Source organism: Phyllobates terribilis, unplaced genomic scaffold (genome assembly GCF_046119375.1).
Source record: "Phyllobates terribilis strain yellow unplaced genomic scaffold, ASM4611937v1 Scaffold_11__3_contigs__length_659146591, whole genome shotgun sequence".
NCBI classification, from domain to species: domain Eukaryota; kingdom Metazoa; phylum Chordata; class Amphibia; order Anura; family Dendrobatidae; genus Phyllobates; species Phyllobates terribilis.
The window spans coordinates 297,099,621-297,112,192 of NW_027362771.1; the positions used below are offsets into that span (position 1 = coordinate 297,099,621).

Here is a 12,572-nt window from a genome sequence, read left to right on the forward strand (position 1 = left end):
TTGCTGGGTCCTAGGATCTACAGTCAGGTGTTATTCAGGCAGGAGGCTGAAAGTCCCCTGTAACTTGGGTTAGTAAAGCAGCCCCAGTTACAAGGGAAATCAGCAATAAAAAGAATGTATGTTAAAATACACCCAAAGGTCTTTTAAGATTGCGGGCAGTGTGTGTATATAAATTTGAAAAAAAGAGAAGCAAAAAAAAATTAAAAAAGCATAAATAAAAACAATATAAAAATAATTTCTACGTAAATGGGAAGGCAACAATTTGTTTCTAACAACAGTCCTTTATAGTCATAAAGAATACAATAAAAAGTGAAAAATAGACAAGTACAGTGGATATGAAAAGTCTACCCACCCCTGTTAAAATGCCAGGGTTTGTGTCATGTAAAAAAAAAAATCATACCAAGAAGAATCATTTCAGAACTTTTTCCACCTTTAATGTCACCCATAATCTGTACAATTCAATTGTAAAGCAAAAACTGAAATATTTTCAGGTGGAAAAAGAAAAATAAAGAAGTAAATAATTTGGCAATATAAATAAGCACCCTTAATCTAATACTAATTTATGACAGCAGTCAGTCTTTTTTTGGGTAGTTATCAGCATGGCATATCTAGAACAGGCAATTTTGCCCACTCTTCCTTGCAGTAGCACTCAAAATCGGTCAGATTGTGAGGTTATCCCCTGTGTATACACCTCTAAAGGTCAATCCCAAGAATTTCAATTGAATTCAGCTCTGGCTGAGCCATTCCAAAACTCTGACCATCTTCTGGAAAAGCCATTTTTTGTTGATTTGGAGGTATGCTTAAAGTTGTTGTCATGCTGAAACTTGAAATTCCTGTTCATCTTCAGCTTAAGGTTTTGATGCAGAATTGACTGATATTTGGAATGCTTCATAATTCCCTCCTTCTTGACAAAAGTCCCAGCTGATAAAAACCAGCCCCAAAGCATAATGCTGCCTCCACCATGCTTCACTGTGAGTATGGTACTCCTTTGGTGATATAAAGTAGTGTTTGCTTTATACCACACAATATTTTTTGCAATAAGGGCAAAAAAGTTCAACTCTGGTCTAAATCAGACCAGAACAATTTTTTCCCTCATGCTTTTAGCGGACTTGATGTGGATTTTAGCAAAACAAAATCAGGTTTGGTTGTTTTTCTTTGTAAGAAACTGCTGCTGTCTTGGCATCCTACCCCACAGGTCAGACATATGAAGAATGTGGGAAATTGTTGTCACATGCAGTGCCCAACCAGTACTTGCCAGAAATTCCTGCAGCTCCTTAAATGTTACTGTAGGCCCTCTTGGCAGCCTCCTGAGCCAATTTTCTTCTGGTCTTCATCAATTTTTGAGGTAATGTTCTAAGTAATGTCATTTTGGTGCCAAATTTAAGCTACATATTGCCGGTCTTTATAGTGTTCCGTGGTATATCTGATGCCTTGGAAAATTTTTTTTTTACTTTTCTCCTGACTTAGAACATTCAACAATGAGATCCCTTATCTGTGTTGTAAGCTGTTTACGGACCACATTATTTTAGTTTTGTTATATTTATTTTCCCCCTCAAAACGATTTCAGTTTGTTTCTCAATGGATCTGTACAGATTATAGGTGTCACTAAAGGTGCAAAAAGTTCTTAAATGATGATTCTTGATATGATTTTTTTACATGACAAAAACCTGGGTATGTAGACTTTTTATATGTACTATATTTCCTATATTTTTATATTTTCCCCCAATATAAGAAAAAAAAAAAAAAAAAGACAAATTAAGCCCCATGTATCGAAAAAAAAAACAAACAAAAAAAAAACTAAAAATGTTCTTATTTGGATGTATCAATAATTTTAAAGAGCTGTTGAAAGCACATGTGCGATAAAACCCGAAAATTTGCCTGGACAGAAAGGGGGGGACGGACAGTGAGCAGTCATAAACTGGCTAAGGATATAAGTTTAAGTGAGGGAAAGGTCATAAAGTAAATAAGTTAATGTTTCTTAAAGTTAATTTATTTATAGTCTTCCCAAAAGAATATAATAGAAGAAATAAATAAATTGGTTTGTGTAACTCGGGAAGAACTACTGAGCTCAGATATTGGCTATAAAGCTCTCAACGCGACATCAGAGATGCAGACAATAAAAGACACCAGGAGGAGCAGCGAAGACTCCACACAGAGCCCGGGAGGAGGAAGAGGGGGGGGGGGGCAAAAAAAGGTCAGTTTGTTTCCTTAAAACCAAACTGCAGCTGGGGAACAGAGTTCTGAAACCAAAAATCCTTTTAACATAATAATGAAGTTTTGATCCAGGAGACTAAAAAAAAAATTCAGAAAACGGAGGATGCCAATTGATGCATGTTAGGGGAAACATGGTTTTCTGTATTTTTTTTCTGATTTGCCATATTTGGAAAATAATATGTTCGGAAATCTAGTGTAGAAAGGTATCATGGATTTGTTCAGTTAATCAAATAAATGTGGTGACAGCTGGAGTTTACAGCATCTGCATCATGAAATGCCCAGATCAGATTTTTACAAATTTATGTAGTGCAAACACATTCTGTAGTGTTGTAGAGCAACTAAACTCACATTAGGAATCACCCCTCCAGGTAACTCAAGGAGCCATAAACAGAAAATACCACCAGGTCATCTACAATCACCTACAGATACTTGCCCCTGTAACTGATCAAGCACCGGAGTTAAAGGTAAAAAAAATAAAATAAATATATAAATATATTTTTTTTTTACTTGCCGTGACTAATGAATTATTCCTGATAGTTTACCTTTGGCAATTGCTGAAGTGGGAAAATAAGGCCAGATTTATCAAGACCAATGATTTTCACGCTGGTCTTGGTGAGGGGGGAGGGTGGAGTCAGACTCCCCAGATTCATCAAGAAACATATGCCTTTTAATGAATTTGGCACATTTGGCAAGTGGCTTGTGCCTCCCCTTAAGCCTTACTCCAGTCAGAGACTGAATTCATGACGAGCTGTGGCCTGAAAGCCCCATATATGCCTATTTTGGTGGAGCTGGGTGAAACTGGAGTGAAAACATTCGCAAAATTTTTGTGCACTCCGAGTTGAGCAAAAATGTTGTGACTTTTTAAAGATTTTTACGCCAGTTTTCTTGCATAAAAGTTTTTATGATTCGAGGCCATAGATTTTACACTAGCGAGCCATGTAGGGGTCATGTAGGTATTTAGTCCCATACGAAAAGCATACAAGAAAACCACACCAAATTTTTAGATTAAAAAAAGTGAAACTTGTTAAAACTATACGCTGCAGTACCTACCTCATTTAAGTCATCTTCATCAAGCTTATGTGTATACTTTGGTTCCACCAGATTTTCTGATTCATCCGGGATGTCTTCCATTGCTTTTTCCTGTGCATCTTCAAATCCAACACAGTCCCATGAAGAGCGAGTCTTGCTTCCCTCAGTACAGTCACTGGCATAATCCACAGGCTTAGAAATGTTATAAGACGCCAGTCCTTCTAGTGGTAGTCTAGGACGACTTGCAATGTTTTCTGTGCTGTCAACAACTTGACGGAAGTGTTCTTCACTCTGTATCAACTTGGAGTTGGCTTTTGCATCAACACTTTCAGAAGATGAAATGTTTTTTGCACCAACATGAATCATCTCTGAAGCCTCTTCATCATTACACTTCAGAGCCTACAATGAGAAACAAAATTAGTGCCTTAAAATGCATTAATTCCTGTTAAGTCTGGGCTTAGCAGTCAAGGAGGCGGTGTCACTGACAGCTTTCTCCTTATGCGCACTAATTAGGACCACCCTCTTGACCCTTAAGCAAAGGATTAGCCAGGAATTCAATCAATCGATTACAAATCATACTGAATCTTTCCATACCATCATATATCAATATTCTCAGCTACTCCTGCTCTGTAACATGCTGTTGACAGATCACACTGCTTGTCCAATGTGATTGTTTTCCTTTAAAACCAGAAACTTTTTAAAGATGACCTGTCAACTTCTGACATGTTGGTTTTAGTAAAGTCTTACTTTCTTCATGAAATAACATTTCTGGACCATGTTTACTTATAACCCCATGTTGTTCTTTTGTTTGTGCCCTCCTGAGTGTTTTCATATAAACTGACAATTGGGCGTTACTGTCCCACTTGTCAAAAGGGGTGTGTCTCCACATTTTCATAGTGAGCACTGATAGGACAGCACCAGTGTGTCAGTGTAGGGACACACCCCTCCAACTGGTAACACCAAAGTGACAAGATCACCATTCTAGAAGGGATACTAAAGGAACAGCACAATGCAGAGTTAGTAAACATTTCATGAAGAATACAAGTAATTACGAAACAAAAGTTATTTCAGGAGAGATCATGGCTACTCCTTAACCCTAAAGTGACCAGGCCTGAAAGGGTCTTAATGAATAACCAATTTTTTTTTTCATTTTTTGTTTCTTCTTTTCATCAGTCATCATATGGTTTATTTTTCACTGATGTGGCTGCATGAGGCTTTGTTTCTTGTGAAATAAATTGCATTATTTTTTAGCGCCATTTTGGGGTATATATAAATTACGGTGTCATTTTTTTTGTATGCAGATATTTTATGTTTTTATTTTTTACATAATTTGTCACCCAAAAGATCATAAGAGATCTTTGAGGAACTTTTTCTTTTTTTATTGTTCATGGCATTAATAGGCATCATAGGAAGAGCTGATCTGGGTCTGCTATGCTGGCAAAGACGCTAGAGATCATGTGATCACCAAATCTAAAAGAGGAATTGGCAGTGCTGATGCTTCTGTAACCTACACAGCGCTTACTGAGTGCTATGTAGATGGCAAAGGAGAAGACCATAGTGGTATATATCATTTTTGGTTTCTCAGCATTGTCTCAGGCTGCGTCTGAAAGCCGGAAACCAGACCCGCTAGATTGCAGGAGCTTTAACCAGGGCTGTGGAGTCTGTAAGCCAAACCCCCGACTCCTCAATTTCCGTGTCACTCACTCAGACTCCCTCATACATGGCTCATGTTTAAATGATAAATTTACTGTAGCACAGATTCATCTCAGCTAAAAGTCTAGACCCTTAGATCAGGAATAGGACAGACATTTATAGGACATTTCATAACTTTCCCAAATTCTTTTGAAAAAATATTCCCCACAAACTGCATTGAATTGCTGTACCCAATTTATTATATATTTTAGGAGTTGGAGTCGGTCCATTTTATACAGACTCCACCAAAATGGACACAGACTCCACAGCCCTGGCTTTACCCCCACACTGTAAAATTTACAATAGCCCAGGACCAAGTGCCATAATTTTATTATGCTAGCTTGTTATATTTGTTAAATTATCCCTATCTAGAGTACTCTGAAGAATGCAGGAACATTATGGCTTTTGTATACTGATGCTGGCCGAGTCCTAGGAAGGGAATTACATTTTCCAAGCTTGCGCTAAACCGAGCTTCAAAGTTTAGCATCTGGGGTTCATGCACTTTCTAACTTTTGAGGTTATGAATAATACAGAAAACAAAGAGAATAGTGATTATAGCAATTATAATGATAACACATTACCTCTGCTGCCAAATAATCCACAATCTTAGAGTTCTTATCCATACAAAACTCAGAATTCGCATCATTACGATCTGATGGACTTTTATCAATATGTTTTGTCAGCTCAAGATCTTTTACTAAATTGTTTGAGTCCTTATCATTTTCAGAAGATTGATCCACAGAAGCCGGATTCTTATTTGTATCTCTAGTTGGAATCTCAGGTCTGTGAATAGTTTTACTTCCTATACAAGAATATTCTTCATTCTTATCAGCTAATTTTAACTTGGCGGTAGTTTCATGACTGTCCCGAGAAGTTGTTGCCATTGTTACATCATGTAAACTGAAAAGGTCACTGTGAGTATGGCTTGTATGTCCAACAGCACTAACCGATTCACACGCTTTAACATGTCCCTCGTTGTCATTGACATTGCTGCGTACTATTTTACTAAAGTTGGTTTGTGAACCAATTAACTTCTCAGCTTCATTCATGGCAAAGAAATTTCTGACATATTCATGCTCAGTTTCTTTAGACTTTGCCTAGAATTAAGAAAATATACAAACATAACAGATTAGTATACGGTTATAGGTAGTATTTATACACAGCTAATCTTATCGCTCTATAAACTTTTCAGGTCTTATACAACTCAAAGAAAAATCTAGATACAACTGAAACACATAGATACAACAAAATGTAGCTATATTCTTTTTTTTTTTCATTGAAAAATATTTGCTATGTTATCTATTGTTTCAATTTTAGCCCAGTAAAGATTTAATGCCAGGAAACGGGCTTAAAGAATGGCAAAATGTTTATGCAACGCTGTGCAAAGATTTAGGGACTGTTGGTCACCTCTAAGTGGACCTAAGTGGGTGGAGCTGGGGTGGGATGGTGGCGTGACAGACAGCACACGTCAAATTCATGGTAAGCGGTGGCATACCTTACGCCACAAGTATTACACCAGTCCTTGACTGGAGTATGATTTGCGGCGAGGCGCACACAGATATGCATGCCACTATGAGCCTCGTCTTATTCATTAAGAGGAGAGTGCCTCCTAATGAATCAGGCGCCTCGCACTCCACCTCGCCCCTCTATAAGTTAACTTACAGATTGCGAAAAAGACTAGAAGTCTAAAAAGCACCAAATTTATCAACCGCACGAGACATTTTTATAAATTCAGGTTTTGAGAGTCCTCAGTGGTTGATACCTTTTAATGGCTAACTGAAAAGATGGTAACAAATTGCAAGCTTTCCAGACTACTCAGGTCTCTTCATCAGGCTAGTATACCACAAAACCTGAAGAGTCACATATTTATACACAATAAGACACAAAAATATTTACCATCTTTTCAGTTAGCCATTAAAAGGTAACTACTGAGGACTCTCAAATATAAATATTTTTCTATCTACTGGCTAACACGGTACAAGATTATATATTTTCCCTATATAAATTCAGTGAAATTTAAGACTATCTAGTCTAAAGGCCCCTATCATCCTGCTGATATTTGTGAATTCTACCAACAGTCTAATGTGAATGGGGGCCTCCTGACTCCTCCCCGACAAATGATGGCCAGGGAAATAAGGATGTCACATGTCCAGTTTCAGACTGCTGAGAATTTGGTTCTCGTCATGATGAGCCGAAGCCAGAGATACCTGGTAGTGGCGATCTCATAGAAGACACAGAAGTGCTTGGTAGAGCACTTCCTCCTGCGTAGGAAGAGAGTCAGGAGAGAAAACCATTGTTCAGCTGACAGCTATCAATTGTATATGGAGCCTGTAAGTTTGTACTGTCTAAAAGTTAGACAGTTTTAGTAGCTATTTTGCCGAAAGAGTAACCATTGAGTTAATTTTTATTTCAGAAATCAATAATACACGTGAAATTAAGGAGGCTTATTCGCCGTGCAATGCTCCTATGGAAAATTTATTATGCAAATTGCCTTGGTCATTATCCTAAGTCATATTGCAAAACTCGTTAACCCGTTTCACCCCCGAGGGTGATTTGCACGTTAATGACCAGGCAATTTTTACAATTCTGATCACTTTATGAGGTAATTACACTGGAACGCTTCAACGGATCCCCCTGATTCTGAGATTGTTTTTTCGTGACATATTGTACTTCATGACAGTGTTAAAATTTCTTCGATCACTCTTGCGTCTATTTGTGAAAAAAAACAGAAATTTGGCGAAAATTTTCAAAATTTTAATTTTTATGCCCTTAAATCAGAGATATGTCACACAAAATAGTTAATAAATAACATTTCCCACATGTCTACTTTACATCAGCACAATTTTGGAGCCAACATTTTTTTTTTTGATAGGGAGCTATAAGGGTTAAAAGTTGGCCAGCAATTTCTAAATTTTCCAACAAAATTTACAAACCCATTTTTTTAGGGACCACATTACATTTGAAGTGACTTTGAGGGGTCTTTATGACAGAAAATACCCAAAAGTTACACCATTCTAAAAACTGCAACCTTCAAGGTGCTCAAAACCACATTCAAGAACCTTATTAACCCTTCAGGTGCTTCACAGGAATTTTTGAAATGTGGAAGAAAACAATGAACATTTAACTTTTTTCACAAAAATGTTAATTTAGACCCCAATTTTTTTTATTTTTGCAAGGGTAACAGGAAAAAATTTACCCCAAAATTTGTTGTGCAATTTCTCCCGAGCACGCCGATACCCCATATGTGGGGGAAAACCACTGTTTGGGCGCACAGCAGGGCTCGGAAGGGAATAAGCGGCATTTGACTTTTTGAATGTAAAATTTGCTTGAATAATTAGCAGACGCCATGTTGCGTTTGGAGAGCCCCTGATGTGCCTAAACAGTGGAAACCCCCCACAATGACACCATTTTCGAAAATAGACCCCTCAGGGAACTTATCTAGATGTGTTGTGAGCACCCTGACCCCCCCCCCCAGGTGCTTCACAGAAGTTTAGAACATTAAGTTGTAAAAATTAAATTTTCACATTTTTGCAACAAAAATATTTTTCATCCCCCAATTTTGCATTTTCATAAGGGTAACAGGAGAAATTGCACCATGCAATTTGTTGTGCAATTACTCCTGAGCACGCCGATATCCCATATGTGGGGGAAAACCACTGTTTGGGCGCACGGCAGGGCTCGGAAGGGAAGGCGCACCATTTGACTTTTTGAATGTAAAATTTGCTTGAATAATTAGAAGACGCCATGTTGCTTTTGGAGAGCCCCTGATGTGCCTAAAGAGTGGAAACCTCCCCTAAGTGACCCTAATTTTGAAACTAGCCCCCTCAATGATTTTATCAAGGGGTATAGTGAACATTTTGAACCCAGGGGTACGACACAAGAATTTGATAAAATTAGGTCATCATATTGAATAAGTCGTCATTAGTCTTGAGCGCAAGTGCTCGCTACTTAAGTTTGCATCGGGTACTCGGGTATGCATGATGCATCGCGGGTGCTCAAATGACATGCTTGAGTCCCCGCCCGCATGTTTCATGGTTATTAGACCACCCCAAAAAAAACAATATGCAGGGATCGCTTGTACATTGCAGGCAATCCCCGTGAGGTTTTTTTGGCTATATAACAGCTGCAAAACATATGGGGAGGAGACTCGAGCAGGTCACTGCACCCGCGATACTCTGTGCATACCCGAGCACCCGATGCAAGCTCAAGTAGAGAGCACTTGCGCTCACTAGTCGCCATATAGTAGTCATTTTTTTTTTTTTACTTTTGAAAAAATCCCAACCCTAACCCTAGAGTTTATTTTTTACGCTGTTCCTCGTGCAGTATAAGTGATTAGACGACTTTATTCTTCGGGTTGGTGCGATTACAGTGATACCAGATTCATATCGGGTTTTTAAGATGGACAGCTGTCACACACTAAAAGACGCTTTTTTTTGCAAAGACTAGTTTTTGCATCGCCATGTTTTGAGAGCTATAATTTTTCCGTATTTTGGTCAACAGAGTCATGTGACGGCTTGTTTTTTGCGGGACAAGTTGATGTTTTTATTGGTACCATTTTTGGGCACGTGACCTTTTTTGATCGCTTTCTATTCCGATTTTTGGGAGGGAGAATAAACAAAAACCAACAATTCCGGAATTTTTTTTTTTTTTTTTATACCATTCTCCGTGTGGTAAAAATCATAAGGCAGCGTTATTCTTTGGGTCAGTACGTTTACAGCGGTACTACATTTATATTTTTTTTTTATGTTTTGGCGCTTTTACACAATAAAAACTATTTAATAGAAAAAATATTTTTTTTTTGTATCGCTTTATTCTGAAAGCTATAACTTTTTTATTTTTCGGCCGATGGAGCTGTATGGCGACTTGTTGTTTGTGGGACAAGATGACGTTTTCAGCGGTACAATTTTCATTTGCATTTATCTTTTTGATTGCGTTTTATTGCATTTTTTGTTTGGCGGTATGTTGATAAAGCATGGTTTTTTGCTTTGTTTTTGTTTTTTTTTTTTAACAGTGTTCACTAAAGGGGTTAACTAGTGGGACATTTTTATAGGACAGGTTGTTCTGGACGCGGCGATACCATATATGGGTACTTTTATTGTTTGTTTTTTATAATATTTATTTATGGGTACAATATATTTTTATTTTTTTGGATTTTTTTCATTTTTACATTTTTTTTTATTTTTTTTTTTTTTTACATGGATTCTTTTTTTACTTTTACATTTTGTCCCACTATGGGACTTTCACATTTTTTTTTCAGATCGCCTGCATAGCATAGAGAGCAGCAGCAGCTCCCTGTGCTATACAGGCTGTCACTGCTGCAGAGGGAGAAGATACGTTGGTCTGCGCATGACCAAAGTATCTTCCTGCTGTCTGGTGACCCGGATGTTGCCATGATGACATCGAGTCGTCATGGCAAGATGCGGGAGCCGCGGCAGACAGCGTTGGACGCCCACAGGAGAGGCGAGTATCTGCGATCGCCTCCCCTTGCCCCCGCAATGCTGCGATCAACTTCGATTGCAGCATTGAGTGGGTTAATGTGCACGGAGCGGTGCAGGACCGCTCCCTGCACATTGTCACAGCTGACACCCGGTACCATCAGCTGACACTCGGCAGCGATCGCCCCGCACCGCTTGTGTGCGGGCGCGATCGCCATATGACCTAATAGTATGTCATTGGTCCAATCGACACAGGTCAACATGAGGTACTATTAAGTCACACATCAGAAAGGGGTTAAAGGGTCGATTGTGACTTGTTGGATTGCTGCTTCCATTAGGTGGTGCTATAGAGTTCAAGTCCACTTCATCTCTGAAGAGGCAATTTGCATATTATAGAGATAGATATTTATGAGCACCAATTGCCATCTCCTATCTAGAGTGGAGCAGGAAGGAGCTAGAAGCAGAGCTCCTCCCTCGTCTTGGACTTTCCACTTACATAGAATCTTATCAGCACCAACTGTTATCTCCCATCTCAGTAATGCAACATTCTGTCTTCGCTGAACACAGATTTTACCCGGGATTTAAGAATTTGAGAATGATTAATCAGTCCAGGCAGAGAAAGAAGCAGATTTCTCTGATGAGGTATATTAACTAGTTGAATATTTTCATGTGCATTATTGATTTGTGGAATAAAAATTAAAATGATACTCTATATATACTGCAGTTTGGTGTTGCATATGTCTTCGGCTATGTGCACAACATCGGGCTCATGAGAGACATGCTCAACAGTGCGGATGGATACTGTGACAACAGTATACCATCGGTAATCATTGCACAATTACATACACAGTACGGTAAACGTTTGACCCTCAGTATAAGAGGGTGCAGCATATATATACCAGGCAGACAGAGGCCAAAAAGACACCCTGTCTGATAAATGGGGTGGCGACAACGTTACGGTACATTCGCGTTGCTTTTCCTGGTGTAGAAGTCTGGTTATGTGAACGAACACAGTGTGCAGTTTGAACCCGATTAAGGCCAATGAATACGGGTCCTGGTTGATTGCAGGGTGTGAGGGGGTAGTTGTAATAAAATGTTTTTTATCCATACAGGAGAGCAAATACTGCAACATGTCTACAGACTTCTTCCCTGCATGATCATAAACCCTTCACCACACAAACAAGGTGCAAGATGAAGCTTGGAAAGATGAACTGTCTCCTCATTGTTCGCAAGAAAAAAAAAAGAAAAAAAGACAAAAAGGTGGCTGAAAAAGACACTAAAAACTAATAAAACTAATAAAAACTTACTTTATTAAATATTCATATAAAGCAAAACAAACAAGTCACAAAATAAGGCAGTGACTTGACTCATTTTGGACCGTGCAGCAGTTTTAAAGAAGTTGTCCACTACTTGGACAACCCCTGTTTAGACATTTTATCAGGGCCAAGCGAGGGGTGTCGTGTCGACAAGGCAATGGTTTTAATCATAACATGCATGAAATAAAAAAACACTTACTCTTGAAATCAAACTGATGTCATCAAAATGGGTGTAGTTTTGATTTTAAAAGCAAGTGTTTATCCATGCTACCATTAAAGGGGTTGTCCACTATTAGGGCAACCCCTTCTTGATCAAAAGGTTTAGACTCGATAAAATAATAAAGCCTATACTTGCCTCCCGTGCTGGCACAGATTCAGCGGTGTCGGCACTCGCTCTCACCATTGCACTGTTGTCAACTCTGCCACCGCCTTATTTTGTGATTTTTTTTTTTAATATATGTTTTTTCAGCAACTTTGGTTTCGTTATCTTGAAAATAATTTTTCCGCTGGAGGTAGTGATTACACTTTTTTCAATATACGACAGAATGGCTTTACATTCCATCAAGTTGCCTATCCTACAGTGCTTCTGTCCTCATTGCCTTCCATTCAGAGTACTGAACTAGTTTCATATAGGAAGAGAAGGATCAGCAGTTATTCTCCTAACAAGAAACTTATAAGAGAAGATATAAGATGTAATAGTATAAACAGAGGCCAAGACCTGATTCAACACCTAGGGAGAAGGGTGGGCTAAGATTTCATGCCCATCATAGCAATGCACATATTCTTCCCATGCAGCGACTAAAAGCACAAATGCTGCCCACCTCCCAAGCGTCTGAAACAATTCAGTTCTGACTGCAGAGATTGAGCAGTACGTTGGCTTATTCCT

General features: G+C 38.6%; 1 protein-coding gene across 3 annotated transcripts in view; it reads right to left on the minus strand.

Annotated features, from left to right (window-relative positions):
- Window positions 1–12,572, minus strand: part of TASOR2 (transcription activation suppressor family member 2) — a 126,108-nt gene that overhangs the window by 28,829 nt on the left and 84,707 nt on the right. For 2 of the 3 annotated variants that reach the window (XM_073652471.1, XM_073652470.1), the window contains 2 exons: window positions 5,517–6,032; window positions 3,265–3,642 (listed from right to left, as the gene is read on the minus strand). In XM_073652471.1, coding sequence (XP_073508572.1) covers window positions 3,265–3,642; window positions 5,517–6,032 — 894 coding nt within the window. The remainder of the gene's footprint in view (window positions 1–3,264; window positions 3,643–5,516; window positions 6,033–12,572) is intronic. The other variant, XM_073652472.1, reaches the window with a different exon arrangement.